General features: G+C 34.5%; 1 protein-coding gene across 2 annotated transcripts in view; it reads right to left on the reverse strand.

Moving 5' to 3' along the window:
* LOC148949379 (uncharacterized) overlaps window positions 1-14,510 on the reverse strand; it is a 68,053-nt gene that overhangs the window by 14,032 nt on the left and 39,511 nt on the right. For both annotated transcript variants that reach the window (XM_089093404.1, XM_089093403.1), the window contains exons 4-5: window positions 10,697-10,845; window positions 929-1,164 (exon numbers count right to left, since the gene is read on the reverse strand). In XM_089093404.1, the coding sequence (XP_088949530.1) occupies window positions 929-1,164; window positions 10,697-10,845 (385 nt within the window). The remainder of the gene's footprint in view (window positions 1-928; window positions 1,165-10,696; window positions 10,846-14,510) is intronic.

Raw genomic sequence — 14,510 nt, forward strand, 5'->3', positions numbered from 1 at the left:
AAATTGTTTGAAACAAAATACGCTTTATTATTGTCCCCCCTCCACACTTTAGGTATCAGACTTGTATCTAGTTTTCGAAAAGAGCTGTCCGTCGACATTATAAAGGAAATGCATATCAGCTTGTCGCTTCCGGAAAATCGACAATGAAATCCTTTTAGGTTCCAAGTTTTGTTGTGACAGAAAAAAAAGAGAAGTTTTCAAACTTCATAAAAAGACAATGTTTATCAAGATTCACAGAAAGATGTGACGTGACGAGAACTTTAAAATCCAAATCATCAGACCCTAATTTGGAAACAGAGGAACTGAGTTCAAGCTGCTCTGTAGCAACAATTCCATTCTTTCTTTTTAACAATTTCTTAGAAGTGTCATTAATCAATATATAGAAAAAAGAATATCCTGAATAATAATACACTAAACCAGGAATGGAAAAAAAAAAAAATCCAAACCTGCCAGTAGCAGGATTTGACAGAATTCCAAAAGCTGCCGGCCCTTTAGCAGCACAACTTGTGTTTTGACAGCTTTTCTTTGAATAAAAAGTATTTTTATATATAAAAATGGTCAGACAAAATCTGCCAACAAATTTGAAAACTGCCATGTAGGATAGCTACTTTGCTACCCCACTTTTTGCACGGTGCCACTAAACCTTTCCATGAGTTTTTTAACACTAATCAAAATTGACATCGATCTTCAAGAAAATGATGAAGGTAATAAGATTTAGCATAAAAAGGGGGGAAATATGCTAAAGATAATGCTTATACTTAACCGAACTTCTTACAAAAAGAACAGTTATAGAACAGAGAAAAATTACTTTAGATTTTGTTAAGTTTCTCTTAAAAACTAAATTTACTGTCTAATATGATTGCCTTCTTCCAAAAAAATACTGGATAAAATAAGAATTTGTGGAGTAAGTTATTCAGATAAAACCAACCGTTTTCTTTTTCTTTTTTCTTCTTCTTTTCCTTAGCAGCGCCATCACATAAGCCGTTACCAACTGTTTCTTCATATTCTGACTGTTTACGCTTGTGTCCTTTTTGCTTCAACGTCCCTTCATGTTCTAGATTTGTTTCCAAGACTTCTTCATGTTTGTGGTCTTTCTTGTCTTTTTTCTTCTCTTTCTTCGATTTCTTTTTGTCGAGTTCTATCGTTTCAATTGTTTCTTCAATCCTTACATAAAAAGAAAGAGTTGTTAGAAAACCGTCTTCCTTTAGTATTAACTAAAAACTGCAGAGGAAACATTATTGATATCAATCGAAATCGGTTGTCGTTGTATTTACATTAATGTGAATAATTTTCACAATCTTAGAAATTTGTTCTCAACAGAGTACGAAGTTTTGGAATACATAAATTTTATACATAGCAATAGATTGTATTGATAGAATTTTCATAAATAAGAAAGCAAAGTACAAACATTTACTTTTAGAGAAATTAACATAAAAGTAGAGCAAACTTAAATAAAGTGAGCAGAATCTATTTATGGTCTGTTTATCTTCCTTATCTTTTAATTTATACAACTGATCTCCCTATTTTTCCGCTAAGGTTTTTAACGACGTGAAAACCGTTTCTATGTTTTGTGGGCTGCTAATGTAAATGAACTAAACGGGAGTAAAAAATTGGGGGAAAAGAAAAAAATAGATGGTTTAAACGGATAACAATGTTTTACATGTCACACTGAGATGAAAATTTTTGGCCCCCCCCCCACCCGTCAAAAAAATCACTTTGTACTTTTGGTACATCACGTTAAACCTGAATTAAACTTTAAACCCGATAAATCATGAATTTTTCTATTATCCATACTTTCAGCCCATGGCAAAAACTTGGAACTTCAAAAAAAAAAAAAAAAAAAACTTGGAATTTCATACAAAAAAAAAAAAAAAAAAAAATAAAAAAAAAAAATCAAATAAAAGAATAGGCTATAGAAAAGGTTCGTCGCATTTTTAAACTCATCACAAAAGCCTCTATTTATAGTAAAATATTTAGTTTTTAAAAGTTAAATCAGCTTACTTGTGTTTTGGGAAACAAATCGTTTTGGAGGTTATGTAGTAGAGTTTTGCATACAAAATTCAAGAAAGCAACTACATTCCTTCTAGCTCCCATAGTTTTTGCGTAGCTGATTTGAAGCTTTTTTGGAAAAATTTTGAGTTTTTGAGTTAAGAAAGATAAAAACAATATTTCTACCAGCCCAATGGGTGCAAGAAAAATATTGAAAGAGAGAGAGAGAGAGAGAGAGAGAGAGAGAGAGAGAGAGAGAGAGAGAGAGAGAGAGAGAGAAGAGAGAGAAGAGAGAGAGAGAAACAGAGAGATTTATTTAATAAAAAAAAAACTAGAAAAAAACAGAACAACAGAGAAAAAAAACCTAACAGATACCACAGATTTAAATTCACCACTCTCTCCCTAAAGACCTCGATGAGGTCTGTGTTAGGGTCAATTCTCATTATTGTAACTTTACTAACGTAAAATAGTAATAATTAACTACTTAAATACACACAAAAAATCTGTTTATTAATCTGTTTACATTGCTAGAAACGAAATGCAAAACTACACTGAACCTCTCTTCAACTTTTAAAATTAATAACATTAATAAAAGAAAAGTTTTGCGAAGAAAACGATGGGTGTCTTTCTTCCTTGTTCTTAAACAGTTAACAGAATTCATAAAAGCTACTTAAAAATATTTTTCATAATAAGAGTGTTCGTTAAACATTCCTGATTCCAATCAAAAATAGGTAATTACTCCAAGACTGTATCGTAATATAAACGCCACCTAAGAACAGAGGAATAGTTTTTTAAATTTAATGGAGATACATCTAGGAACTCGCAAAAAGCTCGCTTTCCAAATTAAAACTGAATCCTTGTATCTAGGATAGTTAAGGAAACTAGTCAGAGACGGTATCAAAGGTGTACAAGGGTATCACATTTTAAATGAATGCGCAGCGTCGATCAAAGCTATTTTTGAAGTACTCTTTCCTAAATGTGTCCTTCTTAGGTAATCAAAATGATCTTCATGTCTACACGTTTGTCTTATCGCTTTGACTAACAGAGGGATTAGGAGGAAAAAATACTCGGAAGGGGGTAAGTGGATAAACTTGAGGGAATGGAGCATTGGAGCCACACCAAGCCTTCCGATCAAATGTAGCAATTAGTCTTTGGTGGTGCTACAGCCTGCTCTTCTTGTTTTAGTCTAGATTTTCTAGAGTGGTGCCAAGTTGAGTTTCACAAGGCCCAGCATAAGGTGGACAATCTTATTTGGCGATCGGTTTTACAGATCGGTGATCGACCTGGATGGATGAATATTTTTGGCGCGATTTACTACTGCTGACCTTCCGGCTTTGAAAGATCGGATTCAATCAAGAAGAGTGCTCCGAGAAAAGTCAGCTGAGAGACCGATTCTAGGAAGTAGTAACGGAGAAAAAAGAACTGTGAAAAACAATTTTTCGAATAAGGACTCGAAAAACGGAAATTGCCGATAAAAGACCCTCATATAGCAAATAGGACAAAACAATGAAAAAAAAAATAATTACTGCTACTGCAATTTGTCACAGGGCTAAGCCACCTCAGACACAACGAATCTTTCGCCTACTCTATTTAAAGCTAATGGTTTGGCTTTATTCCAACGGGTGTTTTAGGATTGCAAGTCATTTTAAAAGCATCATCTCAAGATGAAGAGGCTGCCTTCCACTAGCCAAATCGCAGAGTATTAAGTAGAAGAATTGAAAATATAAGGTCTTTGTCAATCTGAACAACATGCACAAGCCCCCTTTCATGGTATTAACTTTGGGAAAATTGAAAAAAAAAAATTCAAAGAAAAGTAAAGAGTGAGATTGAAACTTAAAACGAGCAGAAACAAAAGAGTATAATCATCTAAAACTCCAAACCAAACTAAAAAGAAATAAATAAAAAATAAAAGGAACAGGTAATGGATTGAATAACCAAGTACAATTTGAAGCGAAGAGAAATCACTATCAATAAATAAGTGATGTCAAACCACTTCGTTCAGGAAGGGTTAAATCTGGCACCTCACAGCAAAGCATTAGTCTGAAAATTTCTGAAAAACAGTTTTTTTTTTTTAGAGAAATAGCATTCTTCAGCAAAATATTTAGCTACATAGTCCTCTCGCCTTAAATACCCTAAGTTTTGACCTTACTCCTTGATTCCTTTTGCTCTTACTTAAGTTACTCATTTCAGAAAAGCGCCACTTGCTTGCGCTATTCTGCTTTCTACGTTTTACCTCAACATCCATCGTTAATTACAACAATACTCAAGTAAAGAAGCTTCCATTATAAGATTTAAAAATGTATTTCTATAACCATTTCAGCATGTCGTCATAGTCCTCACTGGACACACTATCACCCTTTAGATTCGACCGGAAATGAATTTTCAGCGTCTTTTTTATTTACTTGGATTGCACTTTTGTTACTAGTTCCAACATTCATGTTTTCTACTCTATAATTTTCTCACATTATAGAAAATAACCTTGGGATTACACCTCCTAATTGAGTCTTCCAGCTCATCAGCTACTTCTCAAAGTACTCCTATTAACATCTTTCATTTTTATTTGACTAACTTATCAGCTGATTTAAAATTTCCACAATGTTTCCATGATCCATTTATCAACCTTAAACAAGCCTAACCTTACCCACCAATATAGCTTAAAAATCTCGACGGTGTGTCATTTGGTCATGCAGTCCTTATATTTTGGTTAAGCATTTCATGGAATCGAACTGCAAGTAAAAAGTTACTTGTGCTAATTGTAACCAAAATTCTTCGAAATTCTAAAATTCTGATAACAATAACACACATAAAAGTTTCAATGGTAATTTAAAATATGTAAAATCCATTAACAGGTAACCCTTGTCGATAGAAAGTGAAACTCAAAAAACAAAATTTTTATGCAATATTTGCAATAACAGAAGCAATCTACTGTTCGCCCTGATTCTAAATACGCAGAATTCCTTAATGTCAAGGTTGATCAGTCAATGTTATTAGCGTAAGAACATTTTCACAATTTTAGAAAAAAGATTAAACACACTCGAAAAGAGGTGCGATCTGGAAGAAAATTAAACAGTGAAATTCCACATGTCTTAGAGTCCTATAACTACAATCTCCATAAGTCCAAAAATTTTGTACTTTTCCCGAGAAGGATAGTCACACATGCGTGCCCCCACCCAGTAGTAATTACATTGAAGCAATGGTCCAAGGTAATCAAAAGAGGGATCTTTCAGACGAACTAAAATATCTATTGCCCTTTTTTAGTATCAATAGAGATCAATTCACTACGACGTACCGAATTCAGCCAGCTTGTCCAGTAAAACAACATTTATAGCCCGAATAGAGCCAAAATATTAGCAAGGAATTTTTTTGAGATGACCAATCTGGTTAGAACTGTCAAAAGAACATTAATACACCCTCCCAGTCTCAGAAGCAATACTACACTTTTGATAACGCGCGTACTGACCCTGGCAATATACGTCAGAGCTTTAGTTGCCAGCGGTCGGACAAAAAAACAGGTTTTCCATAGACTTCTCGTGATGTGTACATCGGAATTACGCGTACACGAAAGCGGAGTATGAATCTTGTGTGATTTTAAATTTGTGTCACTTATTTTTAATCGAGAGTATATTCTTTCTCGATACTGTATACTCTGTCTACTGTGGGCGCAAGGTATACCAGTCGTCTCTGAACATCCCTCCAGTCCATACCAAATGAACTGTTAAACAAAACTGATGGTTACAGACTGCTGCCAAGTTCAGCACCAACTATTAAGATGGAGATCGGCATGATTTTTTTTTATGGGGAAAGTGGAACATAAGGGCTCTGAAGCGGATTTGTTGGTCCACGTTTTCATGCTGTCCAAAAAAAGGCCATCGAGATGAATTGGATTTAATTTCTGTTTTCCCTTCTTCTAGAGGGGTATGTACAGATAAAAAAAGGACGAGGCGGGTAATATGGGTGCTGAGCGGATAAATGCCTCTTATAGTAGAACCGATAGCATTAAAGAAAATGTTAGCTTTTAAATATCAAAGCACTGTAATCAAAAGTTTCTAAAGAGCGGGGTTTGACTTCCTTTTACTTAGAAAAATCTTTTAGTTCTGAAAAGCAAATCCACCTAAACGAGCCCTTTTCGTCGAAGTACTGCTACGCAAAAGTTCAACTCTCGCGTAGAGATTGGGAGGGGGTAGCTTCCTCCCTTACTTTCAGGATAAGCTTGATATTGTGTTAAAACAAATTGCATTAAAAAAAAAATTCCAAATGAAAGTAAAGAGCGATATTAAAGCTTAAAAACGAAGAAAAATCGCCATCTATATGAGGGGACTAATCTCATCCTAACACACAGCTCTTCATGCTAAAGTTTGAATTTTCCCCGAATACTTCGAGAAAAAAAGTTCTAGCACAAGGGTAATGGGAAACAAAGGTGTTTTCGCATTGCCTCACAAACGGAGAAACTTGTCGCTGTGTATTTACATTAAACAATAAAATTTTCAGCTAAAATGTTTTGAAAGATAATGAATATATTAGACACTTGCAATTACCAGCTGGCTACGTTTCTTGCACTAAAAAACATCTCCAATAGACCAATTGTAAGACTTTAAAGTAAAGAAAGGTTGGTTACGGGGTGGGGGGGGGGCAGCCTTCGTCACAAAGGCGATAATTTCTCTTCGATTTTTTTAATGTCACTCTTTGCTTTCATCTGAAAAAAAATTCGTTTTTGATTTATCTGATTATAGGAACTTCTAGCTTAGAAGCATCGTATACTAGCATTACATGACTCTTAGTCTTTTGTTTAAGCCTGAATAGTTTTCTCACTGTAGTCCATTATATTCTGGTGCCTAAGATTCATGACGCCAGGCCACGACTGTCTTATACTAATCTATAAGCTTTCCAGTTTTTCTACCACGTGAATTCCATCTTATCTCATGATCCAAACCTGTATCTAAAGACTATATTTGTACTTGCTCAATTACTGACTTTGCAAAATCTTAGTAGCTTATTTTGCTCTGACCCCTCTGACCGGAATTTCTTTTTGAAACTTAACATCCTTCGATCTGATCGAATGCATGAAACTAACTTCGAAATTGTTATTACAGTACATTAACGGTTTATGTTGGCACCATGGTCAATGCGACATTCTGATATCGCCGTCAAATATGACGAAGAAAAGTCCTTTGCCAAAATTTATGTTAGCCTCCTCTTCACATTACAATAACCCAAAAAATATTATACTGTCACTTTTACATCAATCGTACGAAGTAAATTTTTCTTCTTCCTAAACATATCAAGAGATAGAAATATCACAAGTCCTTAGCCCAGTTTTATCACCAGGCTTTTTAACACCTGTTGTACTTTTAATTTGAAGAAATGACCACATGGTTTTGACGGGATAACATCACCTGGGATATTCACTAAGAGCTCTTAAGAGCCAATTTAGAAGTACTCTTGTCTAGGCGTCTCCTTTTTCAGGCAGCCAGAGCAAGATGTGAATCTTTATGCTCGTCTTGTCACTTTTCATGAACGGTAGCACCAAGGGTGTCAATTCTTATAAATATAAGGGGGATGCACCTTTAAAATTCTAGGGAGGGGGGGGGGGGCAAAAATTTGTTTAGATTTTTCTCCATGAAAACGCCGATAAAGCTATTTCTAGTTAAAGTACCATAAGAAGTGTTGTAAAATCTTTTGTAAAATAACAAAAAATGTAAAATCTAGGGGGTGGTGAATTCAAAAGGAAAAGGAAATAATTTTATTTTTCAGCTCAACTTGCAGAGGTATAAAATTAAATTTAACAATACTATTTTTGTCAGGATTAAATGTTGGTAAAAAGTTTCTGCAGCATCAAATTACAAGCCAAACAAATGACTACCGAAAAAAAAAAAAAAAAACAAAAAAAAAAAAAAAAAGAAAAGACTATGTCAATAAAAAACGAACAGACATTAATTTAAAAAAAAAAACTTTTTCCATAACATATGTTTTTCAAAGTTTGGGTAAAGAGCTCCTTTAAACCAAAAATGAGCACAAATAAATACAAATAATCTTCCAAGAGTAAAACTACCATACATCACTATCAATAAATAAATGAAACCCAAATCGAACAGAAATCATAGGCAGCGCACTAGCGCTGCCTAAGTAAAGAACGATATGGGCACAATGTGTTATATATTTTTTTTTTTCTCCATACCCGGGCACTTCGTATCGAAGGAGTTGTCGTAGAAAGTTCGAAATGGGCTCATTCGATTGCAAATTGGAGTGGCTAGTGCCGTTTTTAATAGTCAAAAATGATTGGAAGGCAACTGCCCCCCCCCCATCATTCCCCCAAACACATCCAATCAAAATTTTGAGATAGCCATTTTGTTCAGCGTAGTTGATTTCCAGATAGAAAATATATTTTTGAGGAGGACACTCCCCCACAACCCCCAGGGCAAGGGTTTTAAGTTATACCCTCGGGGCATATAAGGTTTTAATAAAAGGCGCTGTCGTAGAAACTTCTAAAAAGGCTCAGTAGATTGGAAATTCAAAGGGCTAGCACCCTTTTAAATAGTCGAAAGTGATTGGAAGGCAACTAGCCCCCCCCCACGCCCAGCATTCCCCCCAACACATCCCATCAAAATTTTGAGATAGCCATTTTGTTAAGCGTAGTTGATTTCCAGATAGAAAATATCTTTTTGAGGAGGACACTCCCCCACAACCCACGGGACATGGGTTTTAAGTTATGCCCTGAGGGCATATAAGGTTTTTTATAGAAGGCGTTGTCGTACAAACTTCAAAAAAGGCTCATTCGATTGGAAAGTCAAAGGGCTAGTGCCCATTTTAATAGTCGAAAGTGATCAGAGGGCAACTAGCCCCCCCTCCACCCATCATTCTCCCAAACACACCCAATCAAAATTTTGAGATAGCCATTTTGTTCAGCGTAGTTGATTTCCAGATATAAAATATGTTTTTGAGGAGGACACTCCCCCCCAACCCTCGGGACAAGGGTTGCAAGCTATGCCCTGGGGGCATATACGGTTTTTATAGAAGGCGTTGTCATAGAAACTTCAAAAAAGGCTCATTTGATTGGAAATTCAAAGGGCTAGTGCCCTCTTTAATAGTTGAAAGTGATTGGACGGTAACTAACCCCCCTCTCACGCCCACCTTTTCCCCAAGCACATCCAATCAAAATTTTAAGATAGCCATTTTGTTCAACGTATTCGAAAGTTCTGGAAATTAGGTCTTTTAGGATGATAATCCCTTCAGAGCTTTTACTGCAAGGGTTGTAACTTATGCCCTGGGGGCATATAAGGTTTATATAGACAGTTGTGGTAAAAATTTCAAAACATTAATTACAATTTATGAAATTACAATAAATACAGAAATTACAATACAGAAATTACAATAAATAACCGAGTCAAACTCAAAACGAGCAGAAATTAACATAAGTTGGGCTCAAAACCTCTATGCCTTCCCAAGGCCAGAACAAAATTTGCACTTTACTGAAAAATACAAATGAATGTGTATTGTCAGTTTAATGTACACACACTGATTTTTAGTAATAACAATCTTAATATTATTTGACTTATTAAAATTATAAAAGTAAAAACATTTATATCTTTTTCAGTAAAGTGCAAATTGTGTTCTGGCATTGGGAAGGCATAGGGGTTTTGAGCCCAACTTATTTTAATTTCTGTTCGTTTTGAGTTTGACGCGGTTATTTATTGTAATTTTTGCTTGTTTTGAGTTTGATTTATTTATCGATGCTAATTTGTGGTAGTTTCCCGCTTGGGAGATTATTTGATTTTATTTTTGCTCATTTTTTGTTTAATGGAGTTCTTCACTTTTCTTTGAAAAACTTATTTTTTGGACTTATTTTTTAATTAATTACTTATTTTTTACTATTAATTTTTATTAAACTTATTTTTTAATTAATTACAATAAATAACCAAGTTAAACTCAAAACGAGCAAAAATTAACATGAGTAGTGCTGACAACCCCCATGCCTTCGCAAGACTAGAACATGATTCGCACTTTACTGGACCGTGGACTGTCAGTCTAACATACATACTGATATTTAATCCTTAAAATTTCAAGAATCGTTTATTTAAAGTGAAAAAAAAAGTGATTTTTTTTATTAAAGTAAGAAAGTGAAAACATTCAAAATGTATTTTGTTTTCAATAAAGTGCAAATTATGTTCTGGTCTTGAGAAGCCAAGGGGGTTGTTAGTTCTACTCATGCTAATTTTTGCTCGTTTTGAGCTTGACTGGGTTATATATTGTAATTCCTGTCCGTTTTGGGTTCATTTATTTATTGTAGGTGATTTGTGGTAGTTTTACTCTTGGAAGATTATTTGTATTTATTTATGCTCGATTTTGGTTAAATGAAGCTCTTCACTTTTCTTTGAGAAACTTATTCTGTGGACAAAGTTTTTATATTAATAAAGAAATAAAGCAGATACTTTGACAAGAACCCAAGCCAAGGCGTCTTCAGTGATAAAAAAAAAATGTAAAAAAACGGTTGAGAATTGCTGTTACGGAGTAAATTTGCAAGTGTTAAGTGGGATTTCTGCCATAGGTCACACCGCCTTCGAATTAAACCAGGTTAAGAAGAGCATCAAATTTCTTTTTGAAACTTACACTTTTATGCAAGAAACATCAGAAGAAAAAGAAAAATAGTAATTCACTACATATCAAGTTTAAAGATGAAACACTCTCTTGGAGTAAGTAATTACAATCTAACCTGACACGCTCTCCATTTCTTTCAGATTTCTCCTTCTCTGGTTCTTGTTGAGGAGTTCGAAGCTTCTCTAATTCCTTTGAAATAAGATTCCAGGCCATTTGTGCTATCCTTTCATTATATGACCTTCTTTGAGAGTTCTTCAGAAAGTTCTAGAGTATAAATTTAATCATTATAGCACAGAGCAACTCTTCATATTTTCATAATACTGTTGATCATTAGCAAAAATAATAGTAGCATACAAAATAACTTTGCTGGTATAATTTATTACGAATGGTGTTTACAACATTTGTAAATCTATACTTATAACGAAGTCTACTGAACCGAGTCAAACAGATTTTTACTTTAGCAATTGATCGTAAACAGTAAAATCGTGGGACAAATTTTTCCTAAAATTTTGCACGTTTTGACTAGACAGTATAAACCTTTTAGTCTTTGCGTATATTTTTTACATACGTATTATTGTTTATTATATCTGAGGTGCCGAGCATTACGTAAACAAAGTTGAATTATTTCTTTCATTAGAAACTACTCTTCATGACGTAACAATCAGTGTACCAACACTCGGCAAAAACATCGAAAATGATAGATCCTGGAATTGAGGTTTTTAATGCAAAGTATTAATGGTATTAACAGTAATATTTAAAGTCTAGATACTAAACTGAAGAATTTAATAGTATATACGAAAATCCAGAATGATAAGAGTATTCATTGAGGCTAGTTAGCAATTATGCCTGTGAGAGAATAGAATAATGGTTCAGGTGTAAAACTACGAGAGATTAGAAAATATCCATGCTCGTAGTTACGGGAAAAGTCAATATGCTACATACGTTGATTCCGTCATGACCAAATAGACACCAAAAATGGCTGCAATAATATGTAGCACCTAGAATGACTGACAATAATATTAAGGATAATACTGCTAATTTACTGAAAAAAAAAGTTATTACTAGAGGAGGTACGTATGCAAGAATACTCTCAGGGCTCTTTAGTTCAGGGCAAACAAGGGCATATTTTCTTCGTTTTAGTTATAGGTTACTAAAAAAACGAGAGGGGTCCAATATGTGTCAGCCGCTAAAAATCAGTTATTTTCTTAGAAATGAGGGACCTAGAAGCAAATTTTCCGCCCTAGGAACGTTTAATTTGTACTAGTTGGGCTCTATGATTTAACTTGGAAGTATCTGTGTAAAACAGGTTGTATTCGGCACAAGTTATTGAAAAAAAATCCGAACTTATTACTCGTTTACATTGGTCACCTACGTGCTTTGTTTTTTTCAGAGCCATTAAATAGCATTGTTACTTTTCAATTACTTTATTGTGAAATTAGTTTAAAACTTTTTCCACAAAATAAATTTTTCAAAGAAAAATAAAGAGCTAATACCAGAAATAAAATAATTTTTCAAGCGTAAAACTATCATAAATCAACACAAACAAATAATGGAAACCCAGCATGAGTACATATTACTATAGATAACCGAGCCAAACTCAAAACGAGCAGAAAGTAAGAGGAGTAGGGCCTACGCCCCTCTTGTCTTCTAAAAACCAGAACATAACAACAGCTGTCTCAACCACACTTTGTAAACTTTTCGGTATCTTTTTTTTTTGCTGAAATTTCACTCAGATGTACAGTCCCGGACGACCAGTTTGGGTCCAAAAATTTTTGTCTAGGGCAAAAATACAATCACACTGCGTGAACATGGCAAGAATCTGGTTGTTGATGCATATAAGAGCGCTGGATCCACTCACCTTTGGAGTGTCTGACGTAAGCAGAGCTTTCGATTCAGGCATGCATGACCAAGTTGGGCTTAAAGACAACACCAACCGTTTACCTCTATGCATTTAATTCTCTGTCTAAAATATGTCAAACAAACTCTTGACTGTCATCCCGATCCCTTCTCTTTCCGGCTAACATTCGTCTTTAATATCTAAACGTCTATTCTATAGTAATGATCCATGTTAAGAAAGGTCTGCGTCAAGGTGATAGAGCCTCACTACCAGTGTTCAACAGCACTGAATGCAGCAGTCAATGGCAATTGAACGTAAACGTGTGATAAAACCGTCGTGCTTTATCCGTGCTTCTTCTATTGTCTACGTTTGCTGACGATTTCCTACATATTTCTGGTCCGATATCAATATTCAGACACAACTGTACATCCTAAAACGAGACTGGACTTTAATCTAATGAATGGACGACAGGACTCTATCTTGTCAATGACAATCGGTGACATTAGGATCATGCCAGACGAGCCACTCATAAACGAAGGCCACCATATTACGTCCATATTGAAAAGTACACGTTCACTTCAATTTGCCACCTCTGCACTTCATGTGGCTCACTTGTGGCTAACGAAACTGTTTTCCTGCTTTCCTGGTAATACACTGCTTATGCAACTCCTCATCTGCTAGCTTCTCGAACATTTCTACAGCTACCAGGAAGAAGGTCATACAAAGAAAATTTTACAGATATTCAGTTCCTTTGCATTTCATTTCGTCCCTTTTTATACTCAATTTTTCTCTTTATTTTACAAATTAATCGATAATAAATCCATAACAAAAAACGGATAACCTATCTCCAAATTTTTCCAATTTATCTTGTAATTTTCTATATTTTCTGTACTGTGCCTAATTTTAAATCATGACCCCTCCCCACCACGAAAAAATACTTGCGCATACCTGATTTCAGTACTACATACGAAGTTTCGAAGACAAAAAAGGGGGGTTAAAGAATTTAAAAAAAAATGTGAATTAATATAAAACGAATTATTAAGAGTTGACGAATACAAATTGTAGAGAAATGAAACATTCAAATCTATACATCATATTTGAAAGAATGAGGGTAGGTACAAACCTTCCAACGAGATGGAGAGAAAAAAGGCACAATTAAAACAACGATGGTAGATTTAAGGTAGAAGGTTAGTGTTACAGTCATCACTAACCTAATTTTCAAAAAGGCAGATTTGGGTAGTATATTTCTGTGTGGTCGGATGTCGAGAGCATAGATTTTGAGTCTCGAGTATCCAAGTTTGTGTTTGCTTAAAAGTGACCTTTTGAGGAAGGTCACCTTAAAAATGTCCTACGAAAAGCAGTTTTGACTTGTTTCATAATTTATCGTGAATCGGTTTTACAAGATTATTAAGCAATTTTTCTGAATAACCTACATTACTGAATTCAATATTTTACAACTAAGGGTATGTTCCAGAACTTAATTATCATTAACGGTAATTGATTATTTGTTGTCATTTTTCTTCCAAGACAATAGATAACAAAAAGAATCACATGCAATCCGTATTCCTGTAAGAATGGACAGGTAAGAACGGACAATATTAGCTCCTTTAACGCATTACAATCATTTCAGGGGCTAAATCTGTCACAATTTGCCATTTTAGGCTGAAGGTTATAGCAAATAACTCAGGATCATTAGTGATAATTAAGTTCTGGAACACACCCTAAATATATAGGCAGATTCCCAGGGTTTCCTCTATAAAAGACACTTAAATTCCATTTAAAGATCCACATCGGTTATCATTGCTCCCACATTATCAATATTTGAGCAGCAAATAAAAAGGAATTGAAAAGGAAAACGACAAGAGGATAGCCGTGTCCAAGCACTTACAATTCTATCATCAAAAACCTATGAAAATACTTGATAATTGGACGATGGATGTCCAAGGAAATTTGTCAGCTGCTTACAATTTGAATACTCAACCACCAAATTCTCATCCATTTATAGAATCTATCAACTAGATAATCATAGAGATTACAAAATCCATAGTTAAAGGAAAACTAAGTAGACAAAAAAAAAAAAACAAAAAAAAAA

The sequence above is a fragment of the Artemia sp. Qi Xiang Cuo genome, chromosome 8, assembly GCF_049724085.1.
Source record: "Artemia sp. Qi Xiang Cuo chromosome 8, ASM4972408v1, whole genome shotgun sequence".
NCBI lineage: Eukaryota > Metazoa > Arthropoda > Branchiopoda > Anostraca > Artemiidae > Artemia > Artemia sp. Qi Xiang Cuo.